Source organism: Protopterus annectens, chromosome 2.part1 (assembly GCF_019279795.1).
Source record: "Protopterus annectens isolate FY-2018-M chromosome 2.part1, PAN1.0, whole genome shotgun sequence".
NCBI lineage: Eukaryota > Metazoa > Chordata > Ceratodontiformes > Protopteridae > Protopterus > Protopterus annectens.
Genome location: NC_056729.1, coordinates 346030705 through 346054023, shown reverse-complemented (window position 1 = coordinate 346054023; position 23319 = coordinate 346030705). Strand labels below are relative to the sequence as shown.

The window sequence follows — 23319 nt, the reverse complement described above, 5'->3', positions numbered from 1 at the left end:
AAATCCTTAACTGTTTGCATAGAGTTTGCTTTTTCTTCCATCTTTAAGACCTCTTCTGCCTTAGTGCCAAACAAATTGTCTTTGTGCAGGGGGGCATCCAATAATTTAGATTTGACATGTTCTGGCAGGGGCAGTTTCTTAAGCCATGCATTCCTTTCTAATGACAGATCCAGTGACTGCTGCCCAGCAAGAAGCTTATAGGGCATCAACACCACAGTGCAAGGTGTGTTTAGTTACTTGAGTTGCAGAATGCATTAACTCTTGCAATTCTTTAGATTCTGCCCAAGCAGGAAATTACTTTTTTTACTTGAGGAGTTCCAGGGTATATTGCTGAAAGTTTAGCATATGGAACTGACAATTTAGTGCCCTGATAGCAAGAGTAGCTGAGGTGTATACTTTTTTACCCCATCTGTCTAGTGCTCAGGAATCCCTATCCGAGGGGTTGGGATTCTTAGCAGAGGTTGCTTTAATCCCTTTAGACCCTTGAGAAACTAACTCCGAGTCAGCAGTAGGATTTCTAAAAAGAAATTTGTGCGAGTCAGGGACTCTATAGTACCTGTCTGGTTTTCTGGGCGCAGGAGTTAGGGTGTCAGTAGTCAAGCTGGATTCCAGGAAAACATCCTCCACAACATTCAGGACTGGGGAGATGGCCAAGGGTCTGTGCTGTGGAAGATCTAGGAATTCCCTGAGTCTCTTTTTAGACTGAGGGTAGTCTTGACTTTCCCAATGGAAATGCTCCCTTAAGGTATGCAGGATTTCCCCAAAGGAAAAATCCTCTGCGGGAGAGGCTGAAGGGATGGAATCCTCTGCATCAGAATCCTCATAAGTAGAGAGGTGCTGCATGTCTTCATATTCAGAAGCATCAGAGTCATCTTGTTCAGACAGAACTACAGGGGATAGATCTCTTCCTTTTGGAAGGGGTAGCTTGGCTTCCCCTGATCAGCATGATAAGGTATTCCGCCATTTTAAGCATCTGATACTGAAGCAAGAAAGCAGGTGCCTGCGAGTGGGGTCGTCTGTTTCTTGGGTGTGGTTCGTACCATGGGCCTAAGAAACTCGGTCGTTTTCGAAAGAACGGTAGTCACAAAAGAAGATGGTTTGTGTCAAGAATCTGTAGTGCGAAGGACTTCCTCGGAAGCCGGTGCCTGCTCAGCGGTTCCTGACCCATCCAAGGCAGAGACGACCACAGGACCCCCTCAGTCGAATAAGAGTTATGCAGCATAACTGACTTCAAAAGGGTCTCTGTAGTTGCCGGCAAGTCCACAGAAGAGGGCAACAGGGGCTGCAAAAGCACCTCACTGAGGATCACAGAACTGATGACCAACTTAACAGAAGCATTGTCAGTAGGTTTGGACCTGTGTGGTCTGTCAATATCTTTACGTTTTTTCAGAAGACCTGCTGTTGGATGGCTTACTGAAGCCATATCAGAATTTGAGGACTGTAAGCAAAAACATCTGGCTACAATAAGGGCCCAATGACGGATAGTTCTCGTGTTGAACAAAGCACAGAAGTGACAACGGGGGATGTCATAGTATGGGTCTATACAAGTGATGCACTAAGAATAGAAATCTTGGTGTGGTATTTGCTTTCCACAGGCGAGACAATTCACTTTTTCAGACATCGGTTAGTGCTAGAAAAAAAGGATCCTCAATGGGGTACTTGGCTTTAGAAGACTTCAACTTCAATTTGGTAGACGAAACTCAGGCAGCGGCTGACCGGCCACTCATGCGAACTGCTTCTGCTTCGGGCTACACGGCAAGAAAGACTGATGTAATGGTGTCCGCTGCCTTACTTTATACTACTGAGGACCTGATATCAGTCCTGAAATGACAGCAGCCGACACAGAAATACTAAGCCTCTGATATTCAGGCCGGCCGAGGGCTACCCTAGGCAGGGATTAGCCAAATGTGATGACTGCAACAGTGAAACACAAAGAACATTGAAGGCTTGACAAATTGCACAGGTTTTATGACTGTTGTTGGACCCTAGCAGAAAAGACAGGGGCCATGGGCGTCCTTATGGCGATCTGACATCCACATCTACATTTTCCTTTCCTGGACAGGCATTCAGTGACCAAAAAATAAAAGAAAAGAAGAGAAGAGAAGAGAATGGCCCCAACGGGGTACTTATCTTAAATTCAAAGAATCCAATAGCACAGACAGCAGGGTGAGCTGAAGTTCGACTAATGGCCCAGAAGTTCTTAGGAAAGGTACATGCAGACGTCACTTATGGCCCATGCACTATACAGCCAACGTCAGACATCCCACGCACTTCACAGTGACTAAAGCTTTTGTATACTGGCCGGACGGTTCAGGTATCTAAGCAGAGGACAACCCAAAGATGACTAATACTGCAAAATGGGAATAGGACATTTACACATTCTACCACACCTGCCAACCATCTGTTTAGTAGACAGAAAGCACACATTATGCACACATACAACAATGTATGTACTTTTATAAAATGCAGTATGTGAATGGAAAACATGTTTACGTTATGTATGATTCTAAAGAAACTGAGCAGTTTATTGCAAAAAAGCACAGTTGCTCAAGAACATCATAACAGCAGATGTCCTACTTTTCCCTATTGCAGTATTCCTTACAATAGGGATAACCTACCGAAGTTAGCCATACATCTAGCCAGCATACCATAACCTTAAGCCTTTATAAGGACTGTATGTCAGATTTACGTCCTATGATGGAGTAAAAAGGTACAGACAAGATTTACAGGTGCCAAATTCTCAGAAATGAACAGTTCCAGAAGAACCAGAGCATACAAAATAATAGGGTATATACACCAGAAAGAGACAAAGAAATGTCCTCTCATCCAGAGACTACAGGGGGGAAAAAAAAAGGGAGGAGTCAAGAGGGAAAGGAATACTTCTACTTTTCACTGGTGAACACCTACTGTTATGGTAAGTTCTTAAATAACTGATGTAAAATCTTACCATAACCAGATGCCCTTTCTCTTCACTGCTGCAGTTTACTTCACTTGAGGGACATCCACCACCAGGAGGCGACCAGACATTGGCCAGTATACAAAAGTCTTTACTACTGTAGGGTACACAGTACATTGGACGTAGGCCATAAAAGGGACGTACGCATGTACCACTCTCAGAAGTGAATGCCCGACTAAGGATTTGAGTTGATCAGACCATCAAGGAAAAGCAAGAGGCCAGTGGGAAAGGCAGGAGGGATAGAATACTGCACCAGTGAAGAGGACATCTATGGTTATGGTAAGATTTTACACAACTTTATGTCCTTCTATTCACTTGTTGCAGTATTCTTCACTTGAGGGAGAGTGCCAAAGCTCAAGAATGAAGGGAGCAGAGGAGCTCTCAATGAAGCCACATAGAATGGATTTAGCAAAACCAGTTCTAGATCTGGAAATAGCATCCAGTTTGTAGTGTTTGGTAACGGTATGAACAGTACACCAAGTGGCTACTTCAAGAATGGTAGTGTTATCTAATCCTTTGAAGAAACCCTTGAATGAAGCCACAGCTCTGGTAGAATGTGCTTTCACAGGTGAGGGCAGGTTCTTCCCATGCTGTCTGTGAACAGTTTGAGGGGGAATGGGCAAAGGAGGGAGTGAAATGCTTGTAAGGCTATGAGCAATGCTTGCATTTCCCTAATGCTGATCTGTGCCTTTTCCTGTGTAGGAGATCACCTTCTCTAAACTGTAAATTTGCCCAGGGCCGTCCGCCAGACCACGTCTGATGCATCTGTGTAGAGTTCTCGGACTGGAGAGAGAGGATGTAGGATATTTCTGGGTTTAGGTTCACCTGCTGGAACTATCAGAGTAGTTCCCTCTTCAGACATGGGACGATGGGAATATAGTAGTCTAGTGGATGGAGTGTTGAGTCCACACATCTGAGGTACCACTGGAACTGGTGAACGCTATTTTTCATAACATCTCACCAAGACAACACAGACATATAGACTATTTATATAGCATACATCATGGGCAGAAAAAGGTCAAAAATTAAAAAAAAGACAGCTGGGTGCACAAGACCCAGGATAAAAAGAAGTGTGTCTGATCCTGGTAGGCGCACTGGTGCCAGGACTGGAGAAAATGACAGTGTAGAATCCTCAAAATACAGAACCATTCCTACAATGTAGGGGGAGGATGGCCCCCCTGTTGTAGACGGAAGTGGCAGTCCACAAAAACTGAAAGTTCAAAGAAGAGCTATAAAGTCAACAGACTATTAAGAATAAGAAAAATTATATGTTACTGTTATGCAAAACGCACAGACTTTCCAGACACAAGATAAAAGGTTGAAAGAGAAAAGAAAAATACTTCCACGGGAAAAACTGTCAGAAGTTTCAAATAAAAAGTTGTGTTCAGTAATACAACAGATTTGTGAAACTTATATAGAGACAGAAAATTTGAGCTGTTTGGAAAAAGGCATCTGAGGAAGCATTCATAGGTTGGTACCAAGCTATCAGCCCTAGGGCCTACACAAGTCTAGCCATAACAATTCCCTGGCTATTTCTTCCCACACTATTTACTTCCCTGGACCCCTGTCTAGCAGGGCGACTGACGTGATCCCTGGGGTGAATTTCCTTTCTCCCATCCAATCGTCAAGGTTCCTTTGGGCCAAAGAGGCAGTCTGCTTGACATGTATGGGCAATCTAGTCCAGAGTATGGGGAGTCTCTGGGTCAGGAACCTATCCCTCCAGCATGTTTTTCTTATTGTGATAAGGTTTAGATCCCTGGAGAATGTGGCTCTGAGGGATTGGGATTTCTTTAATTGTGGCATGTCCAGCAGCTCTGGGTTTGACATGGCTTTGTATGTTAAGCAGAGATTGCCTCTGAGTAGACAACATGCGACAGAGTATGGCTGGAGTTTTTTTAAGGTGGTCAGCATAGGGCATCTGCTTTAGGCCTGTGATTCTTTTAGTGAGGTATTTCTGCGGCCTTTCCAGTTGTTGCAGTTGTCTTGTGAGGTACATACCAAACGGGACGCTGTATTCTATAATGGGTCTAATGAGGGATGAGTACAGTGGGACAATGACCTCCTTTTTTCTGGATGAAAAGCCCTTAGTGATGAGGTGTGCCACATAGAAGGATTTCCTGACTGTTGTGGCAATGTGGTTATCAATGGTGAGACCACTGTCCACCTCTGTCCCTAAGTCTCATCACACTTTCAGTGTTTAGTGTACTGCCCCCTATATGGTAATTCACGGGTACATGTTTTTTCCCAAAGGGGTTAACTATACATTTCTTGGCATTGAGCTTTTGCCCATGGCTCTGGCACCAAGCATCTGTTTTTGTAAGGCCCATTTTGTAGAGTATACACATCATTTGGGGATTCAATAATGACTCCCAGTTTGCAGTCATCTGCAAACTTTGTTAGCCAGAGTCCCTTAGTGTTGGCCTGTACTTCAGAGACGTAGATGCCAAACAAGAGCGGTCCCAGGACTGAACCCTGAGGTACTCCACTTGTCTGGAGCTGGATTTGGAGTGGGCTACTTTTACAGTGTGGGTTCTATCAGTAAGCCAGTCAGCAACCCACTGGGTGACGTAGAGTGTGAAAATATAAACAAAACAGAGAGATTTTTGAAAAGTATAAAAAAGAAATATGGACATGGGAAAGAGCTTTGATGCTGTGAAATATTTATGCAAAGTCGAAAGAGAAATCAATCAATACAAAAAGGCTGCCTCAAAGATAGTATATTCGAAGAGAAATACAGGCAAAGTTATCCAGACACGGAAAATTTCAGAATTTCGCTTTTAAAAGAGCATCTGTCCTAGCACTATCTTTTTCGATCTCTGCTAGCTCCATCCTCACGAAAGGAAAACAAAACGAAATACTGCAAAAACAGCTCTGGATTACTGCGACATGTTACTTCTTTTAGTGTTGAGAGCTGTTGTAATAATCTAAGAAGCGAAAGACAGAGACATTACAACATTTCAAAGACTTCTGTGTAGGTCATATTTCGACTTTTTAGACTGAAGGGCATTTTTAAACTTTTACGTGTAATTCATTTTGTTGAAGAACCTTGGTCGGCAGCAAGGTATAGGCCCCACCCCATAAAACTTAACCTTCAGTAGTGATTCTATCTCTGCCCACAAACCCAGTATACTATTTCTCATAACTAACAGCTCAACTTAAATTCTCAGACTGTTACGAGCTATATCCAGTAATAAACTAAAGTAAAATAAATGAAAACTAAAGACCCCGCTGCAACAACCATAAAGCTATTTAATCACAGCCTCCCTGAACAAATTACAAATGTCACTTTCAAAGCACCTAAGAACTCTGCAAAGATGCCTTACTGATAGTTTCTCCAGTGTGCATGTCGTCTGCTCTTTCGGCTCTGCACAAGCCCCTATTACCTTTCTTTTTCCCAATTACCTCTCTACACCCCCCCCCGTGATCTATCAGAGTTGATAAAAGCCACCTGCTGAACAGGCACCATTTTTAAATTTATCCTTGCTGCCTCCACTGTTCTCTATTGATCTGCAAGTTTAGTTTACTAGTTTCTGTTGCTAATAAATGTTATGTAAAAGAAAGAATGTAAACACCTTCAGGTACATGCTTAACGTAATCATTTTATGGCATTTAAACAGACATTGGCTTCAGATGTGCGTTTGCTAATGGGGAGTTATCTTATGTGCTTATATGATACTGAGACTGAAATGCATGCTACCTAAAATCTACTTAGTGATTCTTTTTCCTCCTTATTACTATTTATTGAATTAATACACGGCATCATAATGTCCTTGTTAGCTCTTCCTAATTCAACAGCCTGATAGCTCAGACCGTACCATAACAGTAAAGGGACAAATAATTACATGCGTTCGGGTCTGCTATTAAGCTGTACAAGTCCCACTGCAGATGTATGATACAGCAACTCACTGTATTTTTGTTAGTTTTATTTAATGAATCCTTTGATACAATAAGAAATACTGTGTAATTAGAAGCAGCAAAGTGAATTTATTGCTTAAATTATATAGAGTCAATGCTTAATGAAACACGAACAAAATTGTTCTGCCTTTGTCTGCTCACAATATATCCTACTCCATTAGTTTTCCCCTCCAGCCTAGCACTACCTGTTCCTATCTCTGCTGACTATCACTCATGAAAGGAAAACAAAAATACTGCAGAGAGAGCCCTACATTACTATGACATGCTATTTACTTGTGTGTTGAGAGTTGTAATAATCTAAAAAGTGAGAGACTGACATTCCAGCTTTAAAAGTACATCTGTGTAGGCTTATTTCTAGTTTTTAGACCTAAGGGCCATTTTTAAACCTTGATGTGTAATTAACAATGTTAAAGAACCTCGTCAAGATCTGGGTCGGCAGCAAGGTATAGCCCCCCCCTTGTAAAACCTAACCTCAGACAGTGATCTAGCTCTGCCAACAAACCCAATATACTATTTCCCATAAGTAAAAGCTCAACTGAGATCCCTACACTGTTACAAGCTATATAAAAAAAAAAAACAAAACAAAAGACCCGCTGCAACAACCATAAAGCTATTTAATCATACAGCCCCAATGAACAAAATTACAAAGTCACTTTCAAAGCACATAACTCTGCAAAGAAGCCTTACTGATTGTTTTTCCAGCTCTGCCTACTCCGCTCCTCTACCCTACTCCAAATTACCACCCAACCCCAAATCAACTACATTTATTTTCACAGCTCCTCCCATCAACACAACTCATCCAATCACATTTACCAAATCACTCCCAATTTAACTCATTCCTCACCACCACTTTATAGACTTGCTAGCTATGCAGTTATTAGCCAATGTCTCTCCTGTTTAAACACATCCATTCTAGCCCAGAACTATCCCTTTCTAACATAACCCGTATTTTAAAACCACCACCTTCAAATTAGTTTGCACACACATCTTTTTTCTACATCAACCATCTCTAAAATACTCCTCACTTACTCTCTTTTACATCCTCCTGCGCTTAAACTTCACTCCAAAAAACCTACATTTCTGACACCTACAACATCTACACAATCACAATCTTGTTACCAGCTTTTCTGAAGTATGCCCTAGCCTATATACAACATATATAATTTTATGCATCAAAGTAAAAATCCTTCCCCTACATAACAACAAAACAAACCTTGCCTTAAATTATCAATAGAAAACAAAAAGGATACAGCAACCCAATACTCTCCCACATACATACTCCAACCTTCCCCATGTGGAGACGCATCCCAATCCAGGCCCATCTCTTCCCCACTTAACCCTCCTAACTCCTATAAATCACTAAACTTTACAACCAATAACCTTCCAAGTATCAGAAACAAAATCCCAGAATTACATGCATGGATGCCCACAACAAACCTGACATTATAGATACTACTGACACATGGTTAACACCCTACATTAAAGATGCTGAATTCCTACCACCAGCCTTTGCTTGTCTTAGATCAGACAGACTTCGTAAAAAAGGTGACGGTGTCGCTCTTTTATAAACAAATACCTTCATTATTGCCCCCATATACCAAGACTATCCCACATTTTTCCACAGCTGAAATATTAATTGCCTTCCTAAAAATAAATAATTCCAAGAGCTTCTGTATTTAAGTCCTATATATCTCTCCAGGCAACAACATTCCTATACCAGAAGTTGTCCTTGCCTGGACATCAAACATAAAAAATGAAAACCATTCTGGACGATGTAAACTTCAACTGGCTAGATATCTCCCACCACCATCCTGCCTCCAATATCAACCTATATAACTTTACCCAGCTAATTAACAATATAACTAGTCCTAACAAAAACAATCATAGTGGCTCAATCTTGGACTGGATTATGGTCTCCAACCCACACAGAACTGCTTCTACAGGAACACTCCCCAATAGTATAACTGGCCACCTACCTGCCTTCACACTACAGAAAAAGTACAGTTGTGTACCTACCATAAATGTAGATGTTCGAGTGTATTCACTGTTGCAGTCATTACAATTGGGTTTATCCTGCTGGCAGGCTACCCGCAGTCGGCCCGAGTTCCAAAGTCTAGGTCTTGCGTTGGTTGCTGTCGCCTCCTCCCTGACGTCAGTGCGCCAGGGGGTATAAAAGATGCAGCCGACATTTCCTTCAGTTTTTCTTGCCCCAGATGTCAGGTGCCCTTAAAAAGGTAGGCTAAATTATGCCAATAAGCATGCATACACAAAACACAACTTTTCCTTCATCTACAAGCAAATACACCACATAGGTTGCATAGAATAGAGAAGTACAGATAAGTCCCAGCAAAGAAAAGGGAGATGGTGGGAAGTTAACCTGGACTGCAACAGTGAATACACTCGAACATTTACATTTATGTTAAGTACACAACTGTACTATGTTCATAGTGTTTCACTGTTGCAGTTCATTACAATTGGGTTGAATCGCAATGCTAAGGTTGGGAGGCTGGCTAAATAGGATTAGGAGAGGCTATCAGGCCCTACAGAACTGCAGTGGCAAAGCCTGCCCTGGATTTAGAGTAGAGAGGTAAGTGATGGCGCTTTGTAAAAGTATGCACTGAACTCCAAGTTGCAGCCTCTAAGATGTCTTTGGTTGCTACTCCTCTGAGGAAGGCTGCTGAAGTGGCTGCTGCTCTGGTTGAATGTGGCCTAATGCCCTTAGGCACTGATTTGCCATGCTGTGAATAGAAATTAATGCAGTGGCCTATTCACTTTGAAATGGTCTGCTTTGAGATAGGCTTTCCTTGTGATCCTGCAGCATATGCCACTACAAGTTGTTCAGTCTTTCTGAAAGCTATGGTTCTGTCCAAGTACAGGCGTAGCTGCTTGTGAATGTCCAAAGAATGCAGAAGTCTCTCACCCTTCTGTTCTGTGGGTTTGGATAAAAGGTAAGCAAATTAATTGTTTGGTTAAGGGCCACACTGGACACTACCTTAGGCATAAATGTAGGGTTTGTCCTTAGAGAAACCCTCTCAGGATGGAAAATGATAAAAGGTTCCACAGCCATGAGTGCCTGTAACTCTGAGATTCGTCCAGCAGAGGTTATTGCTAGGAGCAGAGCTGTTTTCCAGGATAAGAATTTTATATCAGCTGCAGAGGCTGGCTCAAACGGAGGCAGTGTGAGTTTTTCCAAGACATAGTTGTGGTCCCAAGCAGGTATTGGTGCTCTCGTTGGAGGTCTTATGTTTTTGGCCCCTCTAAGGTACTGCCTTAGCAATGGATGAGAAAAAATAGGTGGTTCTGTATTGTAATGAGCTGAAATGGCAGAGGCATGAATTTTAATTGATGAAAAGGAAAGGCCTTTATCCAGCATCTCAGTTAAATATTGCAAAATCTGAGGAATATTTGTAACAGTCGTGTCAATACCTAGTGCCTGGTTCCAAGCACAGAATCTCTTCCATTTTTCTGCATAAGATTTTCTGGTGCTAGGCCTCCTGGCCTCCAAAATAACATCCATCACTGCTTTAGAGAGAGGTGTGTCTTGAATGGCTACATTATCCGCCATTCTGCCAGGTTTAAGGTCCTGAATTGGCTGTGCAGTATCTGATTGTCTTGTTGGGTCAATAAGGGAGAAATTTGAGGTAATGTCCAAGCTGGGCATTGAGACCAGCTCTTTAGGATTAGGTACCAGTGCTGGCGGGGCCAGTCTGGGGCAATCAGTATAATTTCTGGCTTCTCTTGTCTGACCTTGGAGTACCTTGGGGTGGAGAGGCAGAGGAGGAAAGGCATATACTGTTAGGTTTTTCCAGCTGAAAGATAGAGCATCCACTTTCCATACTTGCTTGTGATGAGTCCTTGTGCAGAATCTCTGTAGTTGGCAGTTGTGAGGGGAGGCAAATAGGTCTATGTCCGGGCATCCCCAGTTCCTTGTTATCATGCTGAAGACTTGTGGATCCAATTTCTACTCGTGGGGATCCATAAGGTTTCTGCTTAGTCTGCCAGAGTTATTTATCCTTCCTGGCAGGAATTGTGCTTGCAGATGTACTTGGTAAGTCAGTGCTGTGTCCCACAGGTTCATGGCTAGTCTGCAGAGGGGGTAGGAATGTGTGCCCCCCTGCTTATGTATCACATGACTGTAGTATTGTCCATCTTTATTAGTAGTTGTCCTGGATGAAGTTGATCCTTGAAGGCTGTCAGGGCATTCTGAACAGCTAGCATCTCTTTCTGATTGATAAGTAGATGCATTTGATTTGCGGGCCATGTGCCCTGAATACATCGTCCTGCCATATGGACCCCCCCAGGCATAATCTGATGCATCTATTGTCAATATCTGCCTGGCTGTGGGTAAGGTGAATGGCTGTCCCGTGTTGAGGTGACAGGCTTTTGCCCACCATTAAAACTCCTGTTGCAGACAGGCTGTTTTTGTTATTGTTTATTATTGTTTCCAGGCTGTGGCAATGTTGAGTCCAAACACTTCAGATACCATTAAAGTTTCCTCATATGCAGTCTTGCATATGGAATTAGCAGTATGCAGGACGCCATGAAGCCCAACGCCTGCAGATTTTTTTCTTGCAGATAACTGGGTCTTTGCTGCCAACATTTTGAAGAAAGTAGTCAGTTGTCTTTGTTTGTCTGGCATGAGATAAGCCATCTGGGCAGCTGTATTTAAGATTGCACCCAGGAATATTATCTCTTGAGGGGGTACGAGCTTTGATTTCCTTTCATTTACTGTGTACCCTAGACCTGTTAGTAATCTTTTTACAAACACCAGATGCTGTAGTAGGATGTCCTTGTTCTCTGCTTGAATAAGGCAGTCGTCCAAGTAAGGACATATTTGTTTTCCTTTGTCTGCAAAATGCAATTACTGGTGCCAGGCATTTTGTAACGACCCTGGGCGCAGTAGATAAGCCAAAGGGCAGTGCAGAGAATTGGTAGTGCATTGAGCCAGCTATAAATCTGAGGTATCTTCTGCATGATTGTCTGATTGGGACATGCAGGTATGCCTCTTTTAGGTCTAAAGTCACAAGCCAAGCCTTCTTGCCCAGCATGGGCAGAAGCTGCTGCAGAGTTAACATTCTGAATTCTGGAATATCCAGGAATGTGTTTAGGATAGACAGGTCCAGTACTGGTCTCCAGGCTTTGTCCTTTCTGGGTACCAAGAATAGCCTTGAGTAAAATCCTTGTCCCTGCTCTTGCTGTGGTACTAGCTGAATGGCTCATGTCCACGAGGGATGAAACGTGTTTTTGCACCTCTGCCCATTGATTGCGTGGCAGGTCTGGCATACCGTTTGGTCTTGGCAGGGTGTGAAAGTGGAACCTGTAGCCTTGAGATACGATATTTAAGACCCATTTGTCCTGGGTGATCATGTGACAATTCTGTGAAAAAAGTGCTAGTTTTCCCCCCATAGGAGCTGCCAGAAGATAAGTGCTTGGTGCTGGCAAGTCATTGAGACTGTTTCCTGTATGGCTGTGATTTTTCCTCACACTTCTGGAGTTAGAAGCACCCCATTGTTTAGGCCTGTATGAGCCTTGGGGCTGTGATCTGCCTCTGGGGCATCTGTATCTGCCTCTTTGTGGCCTGTGACACTGGAAAGGACCAATTCTTTGTAGGCCAGTTCCTGCTAAATCTGGGAGGCTGTACCTGTAAGAAATCCTTTACTGTTTGCATAGATTTAGCTTTGTCCTCCATCTTCAACACCTCCTCTGCTTTAACACCAGACAAGGTATCATGTTGTAATGGAGCATCTAATAGCTTTGCTTTAACATGATCGGGCAGATTCTGTTCTTTTAACCAAGCATGCCTCATAATGACCTGTAACTGCAGCCCTGCAGGAGGCCTCTAGAGAATCAAAACCACATTGCAAAGTATGCTTTCCCACTTGTTCAGCTGCATGCAATAAATCCTGCATCTTTGTTTTCTGCACATTCTGAATTTGTCAACATTTTCTGTTTAAGCTGTGACATAAGATATTGCTGAAATTTAAGCATATGAAACTGACAATTTAAAGCTCTTACAGCCAAGGTAGCAGAAGTATAAATATTTTTCCCCTATCTGTCCAGGGCCTTTGAATCCCTATCAGAGGGGATAGGGTTTTCTGCAGTGGAAGCCTTCACCCTCTTTTTCTGGGTCAGCAGCAGGGAGTTAAAGAAATTTATGAGAATCAGGAACCCTGTAGTATCTGTCTGGCTTAACAGGAGCCGGTGGAAGAGAGTCAGGAGAAAGATCGGACTCTGAAAATACATCTACAATGTCTAAAACAAGAGGAATAGCAAGAGGCCTGTGCTGGGGTAAATAAAAGGAAGTCTCTGAGCCTTTTCTTGGATTCTGAGTAATCTTGACTCTCCCAATGGAAATGCTCCCTCATAGTATGCAGGGTTTCCCCAAAAGAATAATCCTCAGGAGGTGAGGCTTAAGGGATAGATTCTTCAGCATCAGAATCCTCATAGGGAGGAAGAGAATATTCCTGTTCAGCAGACGAATCAGAAGAAATGGAAACCTGATCTGAAGATTCATATTCTATCTCTTGCCTAGGCCTCTCTTCAAGAGGAGGATGGGAACCCCTGATCAAAGTAATTAGGTCTTCGGCCATTTTAAGCATCTGTTTTTTAGGCATGGAGACCTGTCCAGGAGAATGCTGTACTTGTTTCTTGTCTTTAGAGCTGCTTTAGTCTTTGCCTTTGAAGCAGAAGATGGCTTTACATATAACTGTGTAGGCCTGAAAACACCCTCAGAAGCAGATGCCTGCTCAGCGGCTCCGGACCCATCTGGGGGAATAGTTTCCAAGTGTCCAATACCTTGAGTTTCCAGCGGCCTAGTTGGCTCCACGTGGGAGTCGGAAGCGGCCTGTGGCTCTGAGGTAGCGGGCGTCAGGGGCTGCAAAAGCACCTCACTGAGAAAAGGCAAATGGCGACAGGCCTAACAGAAGCCTCGTCGGTTTTGGACCTCGGATGCCTGTCCTCTTCTTTTTCTTTGCGCTTTTTATAAACTCCAGTAGTCGGCTGTTCCGACAGCATTATGTAATTGAATCTTCTGCCAAAGTAATGAAATGCAAAATCGTACTGACGCTTAGTGTGTTGGTTAAATCACAAAACCGACAACTAGCAACGTTGTGGTCAAGGCCTAGGCAAGGAATACAGTAAGAATGAAAATCCTTATGAGGTATTTGCTTCCCACAAGAAATACAATTATTAACTTTTTCTGACATCGGTCTGGAGCAAGAAAAAAGTTTCCCCAACGGGGTTACTTAGCTTTAATGAAGACTTCAGATCTAAAATTCGAATTTGAAAATCTCAGGAGTCGGCTGACACGCACTTGCGAACTGCTTTTGCTTCGGGCACTGGGCGGCAAGAAAGACTGAAGAAAATGGCGTCGGCTATATCTTTTATACCACTGGCGCACCGACGTCAGGGAGGAGGCGACAGCAACCAACGCCGGACCTAGACTTTGGAACTCGGGCCAACTGCGGGTAGCCTGCCAGCAGGATAACCCAATTGTAATGACTGCAACAGTGAAACACGAACATCTACCCCAAGCCTCAAAACACCAGTACAAACAAGCTAGAGATTTACGCCATTTTTGCCTAACAAAACTTAATCAAACTTTACAAAGCATCAATTGAACACATTAAAATACCTTCCCCTAGATGGGGCTGTTGAGTTCTTCAACTCAACATTTCTTAAAGTACTAAACAATCTAGCTCCCCTCTGACTAAAGACAGTAAAAAATAATCACACTAGTTGGCTTACTAAACCCACTAAGCAACTCATGACTGCCAGGGACAAAGCATGGAAATTATGGCAAAAACACCATCTCTCTGGGGTCCCTTATTATTATTGCGAACGCTGTTCAGTTGAATGTTATTACGCAAAATTTCAAACTACCGAAAGCATGAAACAGCAATTTTCACTGGGCCGTTTTCGGGAGTTTGCCATTTCCTCCACTGTTGTACGATCTCGGAGTTGGTATTTTAAGTAGTGGGCACAACCCCCCCCACATCAGGGGGTGGGGGTGATGGGTGAAGCCCCCACTTTATTTTGTTTTGATTTTTTTTTTTTTTAAATGGATCAGCAAAAAAATTGCTGATCAGTGTTTGACATTTTGGGTTTTCGGGGATTATGGGTCGATGATACAGCGTCCGCAATTCACTGCGTTCGCTTATGTAATACAGACAGTCTCTCTGACCTCACGCAATATAAACTACTCCATAATCAAGTAAAATGCATAATCATTACAATTTATTTATTTATTTATTTTACATTTGTTGACCGGGCTAGTCCAACTGGACACAATATCCCGCCGCTCAGTAGAGTCCGGGAGAAAAGCTCTCCATTACAAACACACAAATAACAATATATCACGTTAGGCATAATAAAAGATATTAAAAAAAAATAAAAAAAAAAAAAAAAAAAAAATCAAATACAAAACAGATAATTAACTCATATAATATACTATATATATATATATTATAATATAGATATAACAGTAATAACAGTACAGACAGTACAGAAGAAACAAAACTTAAAAAAGCCCAATTCTTAGATAATAACTCTCAAAACTCCTAAAAAAGAACACTATCTTAGATTACAAAACCACCATAAGCACAACCCAAAAAATTCTGGAGCTCCAGCAATTCTTTTCTAAACCCAGGCTCAAACAACAATCCTTGGCCAAATCCAGACAACACCCACCGAAACAGCCTCACTCTAATTCTACTTCATCAATACTACAGCTAATCTAACTGCCACCTTTCACTACAGCTAATCTAACTGCCACCTTTCCACAAAACAACTCAGCTCCTTCTAATCCATCCACACAAGGTACCTTTAATACTCCTTCACCCACTGCCACTATATACAAAAACTTTCTTAAACTTAAACCTGGTACCAACGCCCCTAAAACCTACCTCATGAATTCCTACAAATATCTACCAACTCTGTTGCTTATCCCATCAGCATACTTCTTAACAGTTCTATTCAGGAGTCCCACGTACCCACAATTTGGAAAAAAAAAGCATATATTCTGCCTCTTCATAAGGGAGGCAACAACAGACATTTCCAGCTTTTGACCTACTGCTATCCTCTAACCTAGCTCAAAGATTCTGGAAAAATGCATTCACACTCAACTCTTTCATTTTCTGCTTCATAACCAAATCCTACCTCCCACACAGCATGGCTTTAGGCCGGGTCACAGCACTACATCATCCCTTATTATCCTTCATGGACACCGTTAACTGGGCCCAAAACACTGGAAAAATTGTTTCTTCTCTATTTCTTGAGCTTTCTAAGGCCTATGATACAGTCTCCCACGCTCTTCTTTTCACTAAACTCTTCGCCTCCATCCCTGGACTGGTTCTCAAACTACCTCACAAATAGACATCAACCAACCAAGTGGCAACATTCTTACTCTCCATTCCTTAACACAACCACAGGTGTTCCCCAAGGATACATACTGAGGCCTCTTCTGTTTAGCATTTTTATCAACTTCCACATCACTACTAGGCAAGGTACTGTCATCCAATATGCAGATGACTCATCTATGCTGCCAATTCCTCATCTGAACTACAACTCACCCAGAGTCCGCACTTCTACCGAACTATGGATGACCAACAATCGCATCCTAAACCTCTACAAAATGAAACTTGTGCTTTTTGCCCCCCAAAAAACACACTTCCTTAAACACAGAATTCACTCTTCATGCTCAAAATGATATCACCAAGGTTTGTACCACATACAAAACTTCTAAGTGTCATCATAGATGAAAACCCAACATTTGATCTGCATATTTATACCAATATCAAAAACTGAGCATCTTCTATAGGCAAAAATACTTCCCTCAAGCACTCCATAAAGCTGTCCCTCTCCCTTTCTTCTACCATCTCATTACGGCACCCCTCTCCTTACCAATATGCAGTCCTCTCTCAAATCCAAACTTGACTTATGCTACAATAAAGCTGCTAAATTTGTAACAAATGCAATACACTCATCTCAACACTGTTCCTCATTACACCTACTAAACTAGTTAGAACTACCATATCATTGTACACACATTCAATTAACCACTGTACAGAGTTTATATTTAAGCCATCAAACTGCCCTGCCCTTTCCTCTACTTACTCTTTCATACAAACAAACCTCTCTAATCCAATAACCAACTGCTTCTGAACGAAGAAAAACCAAACCTTTCAGCCAGTCAGATGCTGTACTCCTTTACTATTGCAAAACTATGGAACACCCTCCCACCATCTATCAGGTCTACCAGCAATATAGCTTTCTAAGAAATCCCTTAGACAACACCTTTCCTTTAATTTCTCCAAATCTTTTGGGTTTCTAATACCATGACAGGAATGTACCCCACTCCCAAGTCAAAGTATGACTGAAACTATACTAATTTCGTGAATGTTAATCTTTGATGTCAGCCAAAAGTGCTCTTTGCAGCACCCACAATGTGCCCAGTAATGACGACTCCTGCAATTCGTATAGGCTTGCCACCCCTCAGGTTTTTTTCCGGACTATCAGGAAATCAAACTGATTCTCCGGTAGTCAGGAAAACACTGTACAAACTCAGGTATTCTGTTTCAAAAGAAACAGACTATCGGAGTTTGTAATCAAATATTTACTATGCTTTTTACAGAAAAGCATAGTAAATCGACAAAAAAAAGGTTGTAAAAATGGCTGATTTACTATGCTTTTTTTTTAGAAGCATAGTAAATCAGCCAAAGCAGGCGGCGAGCGAAAAGGCGTTGATGTCACAAAATAGGCGTGTTGTTGCGGAGAAGGGGTTGGGGTGGGCGTGGTTACTGGTGATGCGAGGGGTGTGGCTTTGCTCAGGTTTTAGACGTGAAGGAAGGTGGCAACCCTAAATTCGTATGAAGTTACAAGCAGTGGTCGCACATCTAAATACAACTGTAGATTCTTTTTTAGAAACCCACTGCTCCTACTACTATTGGAACTATCTGGGTATTTCTCTTCCATATTGCTCTCGTTTCTGCCTGCAAATTCTGATATTTTAGGAATCTGTCTCTCTGAACACAAGACACTGTAGTCACTGGGTGTGGCGATTTCAATGATCAATGCTACTTTTGTCTTTTCTTGGACCACTACATCTGGCTTTCTAGGATCTATCATTTGAACTGTTGGTAATGGATGATCCCATTTGATGTACACTTCTCTATGATGCTTTGTGGCTCATGATTCTAATGTTTTTCAGCCACTTCAGTACCACAATGTTTGCACAAAATCTAGTGCAACAGTCTTGCCACATTGTTATGACTTTCAGTATACAGTCCTTCTGCCATTAGCATGTTGCAACCAGCAACTAGGTGTGCAACTCTTACTAATCCTGATTTACAAAACCTACATTTGTTTGTTTCTCCCACATGTTCAATGGAGTTTGCAAACCAACGTGCACACAGCCCACTATCTTGTGCTGCCAATATTAATCATATTTTGACTTGAATTCGCCTCTCCTTAACCATTTCTGCATTTGTTCCTGATCAACATGAGGTTCTTCCAAAAGTTTTCTATACTTGCAACTGTATTTATGCATTTTCCACATGTCTTGCCATCACATCTGGTCCTTCACCTTATATTCTTTCTTTTTTTTGGCACATTCAGTTGCTGCCTGATTTTTGTCTACTTATGGGTTTGATTTCCATTCCTGCTTGAAGCCGATATGCTTCTGCTAGTTTAAGCAGAGAAGTCATCTTAGACTTGTTCTCCTTATGTTTCTAAACTTTCACTACATTTGGGTCTTGTGAGGTCAGCAGATGTTTGTTGAGTCCCAAGATTGCAGACCTATACATATAATCAATTTCAAGGAGGCCCATCCCTCCTTCAGACCAGGGAATATATAATCTTGGTACGCACTGATTTTTATAAATCATTTGGTGAGCATGAAGCATCCTTCTTTTCCGATATAATCTAATCTATCCAAACACCTATCTTTTGAGGCCAATCATTCCAAAACTAAGTTAGGACAGGAACAGCAAACTGGTTTATAGTTTGGATTTTGTTCTAGATGTCAATGCTGTTTTCAGCATTAATACAAGTACTCCTTACCAAGTTTTGTTCATATTTGTTCAGGTTTCATTGTTGATACTTCAATTCCCAAATATTTATACTCTCCCTCTTACTCAAGTTCTTTTATATCATATTCTTGTCCCAAACTGACATGTTCTTGGTGCTGCAGTTTTCCTGCTTTAAAGGTTGCTTTTGCACATTTATCAAGACCAAATGACATTCTCGTATCATCTGAAAACGTTCTGACAACTTGCAGTTGTGCTTTCAGTTCCTCATCTGAGCAGCTATACAGTTTCAAATCAACAAAGAGAAGATGAGAAGTCTTAACACTTTGTGCTTTTCTAGTAGCCAAATTACAGACATGGCCTAAGCTGTTAGACAGCTTAATGGGCTATGGGCAAAGCAGAATAGCAGCAGTGACGGCAGTCACCCTGGAATATTCCCCTTTAAATTTTTATCCCTGGAATAATAATTTGTCCTTTATCACAGCTTAATTGCAAAGTGGTCTGCCCTGTTTCATGGTCACTGTAATGTAGTCAGATCAGTGTAGGGTGCATCTTGTACATTTTTAAGCAGTCTATTATCCATGAATGTGGGATACTATCAAATGCTTTTTGCAGTCAATAAATGCACACTTAAATTCTTCCCCCTTTTTACAGCTCTCCACTATTACTTTAACAACAGAGAGCCTCTTCTGAATCGTGGGGTTCTGACAGGGGCTCAGGAGTAGGATCTCTTACTTTTTTCCTGGAGAAAATTTAGGGGGAAACTGCTTGCCTCTGACTAGAGAAATAAGGTCCTCAGCCAGTCTGATCAAGTCCTGTTGGTAACCAGTGGGGTGGAAAGCCAGTAGGCCTAGACACAGGCCCTGAGGTTAAGCTATTCTTGGGTATAGCCTTGGCCTTGAGCTTATGTGCATCTTCTACTCTGACACCAGTCTCTTGAAAGGAAGAAATGGTAGCTTGTGGATGCCTATGGGGAGCGTCAAATTTGGACTGTTCACCTGAAGCCAAAGCCTGCAAAGCAGATGCAGTCCTGACAGACTAACTGTAAGCCAAGGCCTGTGCTGAAGTTGAGGGACCAGATAGCATGTCGGACTCTGAACGGGTCGCACAGAAGCCTCTGCCACTGCCTCACTTACAGAAGGGGGCGGCAAAAGCACCTCACATTCTCTGCAATTATAAGCCTTAGGAGACTGGTGGATGGAGAACCAGTGTCACCCAGGGCGATAAGTTTGGGTATTTTTTTTCACTTAGGGAGCTCAATCTTGTAACGACTGACTGAAACCATCGTGCAATGTGATACGGATTGCTAAGGTGCTCAGGCAGAATTTCAGCCATACACCTTATAGTTCTGGAATCGAAATGGGCACAGAGACAGCAATTAGGAATGTCGTAGTTCGGACCTAAGCATGCGACACACAGTCTGAAAGTCTCCGTGTGGGACTTGTTTTCCACACCGGACACAGTTGCAAACTATCATCTGACATGAAAGAAAAATAATTCCCCAACGGGGTACTTAGCTTTTAGAAGATTTCTCATTCCAGACCGACCAACGCACTCACTACTGCTTCAAGCTCCGACTGCAAGAAAGACTGACGTCATGGTGTTGGCTGGCTCCCTTTATACCCAAATGTACTGATGTCAGGGTAGAGCATCTGCCAGTCTTAGGAGGAGAGAACTTTTTTGCTCTGGTAGTTGGGCCGACCGAGGGCTTCCGAAGCAGGAAATCCCACAAATCAGGACTGCAACATTGAAACACGAAGAACATCAATATATGCCTTACTGCGGCACTCCACTGCCACGGTCAGACAAATTAAATTTCAACTAAGAGTTTCAATATTTAACTTTCAGACCCTCTGCAGCATAAGGCAACAAATATTTTTATTACATAATGCTCTGCTCTTTTGAGAAAAAAAAGTATCAGAAAAAATAGGGAAATAAACACAAGAACATTTCAGAAAGGATGCTAAAGCACAATTTATAGCATTACCAAAAATGCAGTAGCAGCAAGATGGAAACAAGTGCTACAAGTAGAAACCATACTCAGGACCAAATTACTGTAATCCATAAAAACTCTTGCACTAGTGTGCCACACTTAACAGTTAATTCAATAAAGATGGCATGGGTTTGCATAACTAAACCAAATAAAAAAATCCGAATACACACAAAAAAAGCTATACAATTTAAATATACAAATAGCAACAATCAGCACAGTATGAAAATATGCCTCAGCCTGTCAACCACACGTACCTGCAGAATAAGTATGAGATTCAATACCATGAACAGAATCTTCTTATGAATTACTGATAGATGAACTTCAGAAAAAAACAGATAGTTTTACAGCTTCTTGTATCCATTAGAAATATGAAGTACTACATAATTAACATACCTTTCTTCCTATTGCACCATTCGCCTTTTTTGGAGGTGGTGGCTCAAATATTCTCTGCTGCTGCTGGGGTGGCAATGTGGAATACAGAGGAATGATTTTAATATCTCCAACTTCAGGACCCAAGTCATCAATCTCTCGTTTGATTCTTTTACAAGCTTCATCAATCTCCTGAAAATATATTAAAAATATATACATATATGCTAACTAGCACTTAAGTTTCTTTATAACAAATCAATACACAGCTTTTAATCCTGTTTTCTGCCACAAGCAGCTACAAAGACAATAAGTCACCTCAATAGATGTGTACAAGACTGCATTTGTAACCTACAGTTAACTTATCCGAGAAAGTTGAATAAGCACAGCACAGGCCTTGTACTGCTTGTTGAAAGGTTAAACCATCTATCTTTTACAAATGAATAAAACCTAGGGTAGTTACAATTTTTCGAAAAAATTTCTCATTGAAAGTACAACTGAGTTAAGTGCCTACCGTAAACAGATAAGAGTAGCTTCATTGTTCTAATACACTCTCTCTCTCTGGGAATTCCTCGCTTGCAGGAGTCCAAAGCTGGCTTGCGTACCAGAGAGCACCTTTCTCGGCAGTCCTGCAGACACCCTTCACTCCAGTGTCACAGTCATAAGCCAGCATCATCTTTAGGATTGTATTATCCCTGTGTCACATTTTCTTCAGGGTTACTGGAATCATGGCCTGCCCAACTCTATCCCTACACTGTATCAGGGGAACTAGAGAAAGACATCAAACTGGGGGTGCAAGAAAGATCACACCTAAACACTAGCACAGTAAAGGAAAAGGGGCAGGTGGGGATAAGTTGGTACTGCAACAATGAAGCTACTCTAACATCTACATTTATGTTAAGTAGATAACAAAATTGTATTAACCTATTACTTCACAGTTCACTGCTGCAGCTACAACACTTAAGATTACAAAAACTAAAAAGAGTTGGGAGGCTGGCCAGAAGTTTGACCAGGGGAAATCAATCCCTTGAGGACTGCACAGGCAAACTCAGCTCTGATCCTAGATGCAGTTCTAGATTATAACATCTGAAAAAGGTGTGGAAGACATTCTAGCAGCTGCTTCTAACATGCTGTTGGTGAGGACTGTTCTAAGAAAAACAGTGGTAGCACCAGTTACCTTACTGGACTAGGTCCTGACCCTGTGAGCTGTAGGTTTTCCATGACGGTGGTACAAGAGAGACCATTTGCAATCAACTTGTATAGGGTCCATCTGTTTACACATTTTCCTTCTTTCTCTTTAGCAAAAATGCAAACAGTTGGTCAGATTTTCTGCAACATTTTGTTTAGGTAAATATAAGCTGCCTATGCACAAAGTACAGTTTTGTACCTACCATAAATGTAGATGTCCGATAGAAATGCAACTGCAGTCCTTACATATGGGTTTGTCCTGCCTCAGGCAGCTCTCGGTCGGCCGGATTCCAAAGTCTGGGTCCGGCGCCAGCTGATGTCGCCTCCTCCCCGACGTCAGAGCGGCTGGGGTATAAAAGCATCAGCCGACGCCATCTTCCTCAGTGTTTCTTGCCCCAGATGCCAGGTACCCTCCAAGGAAGGCTAAATTTAGAACTGGATAAAATTTCCAGACATACACAATAGCAATAAACAGATACACCATAACAGATATCCCCAGCTAAGTATAAAAGGAGGGAAGTGGACCCAATACACAGAGGGGTAGGAGGGAGGGAAAACCTGACTGCAGTTGCATATCTATCGGACATCTACATTTACGGTAGGTACAAAACTGTACTATGTCCTTCAAGAATGCAACTGCAGTCCTTGCATATGAGTTGAATACCATAGCCAAGCTGGGGGTGGTAGGCTCTAAGATAAGGATGGTGTAGCTAAAATGCCCTGCAGGACTGCCGAAGCAAAGCCTGCTCGGGATCTGGAATATAAAGGCAGGTTGTAGTGCTTGGAAAATGTATGCACGGAGCTCCATGTAGCAGCTTCAAGAATGTCCTTTGTAGCCACCCCTCTTAGGAAAGCTGTGGAGGTGGCTGTAGCTCTGG

The 23319-nt window shown here is 42.1% G+C and overlaps 1 protein-coding gene across 1 annotated transcript in view; it reads right to left on the bottom strand.

Moving 5' to 3' along the window:
- DHX15 (DEAH-box helicase 15) overlaps positions 1 to 23319 on the bottom strand; it is a 1215680-nt gene that overhangs the window by 453327 nt on the left and 739034 nt on the right. Inside the window, exon 11 of the mRNA XM_044062183.1 lies at positions 21281 to 21484. Within this exon, the coding sequence (XP_043918118.1) occupies positions 21281 to 21484 (204 nt within the window). The remainder of the gene's footprint in view (positions 1 to 21280; positions 21485 to 23319) is intronic.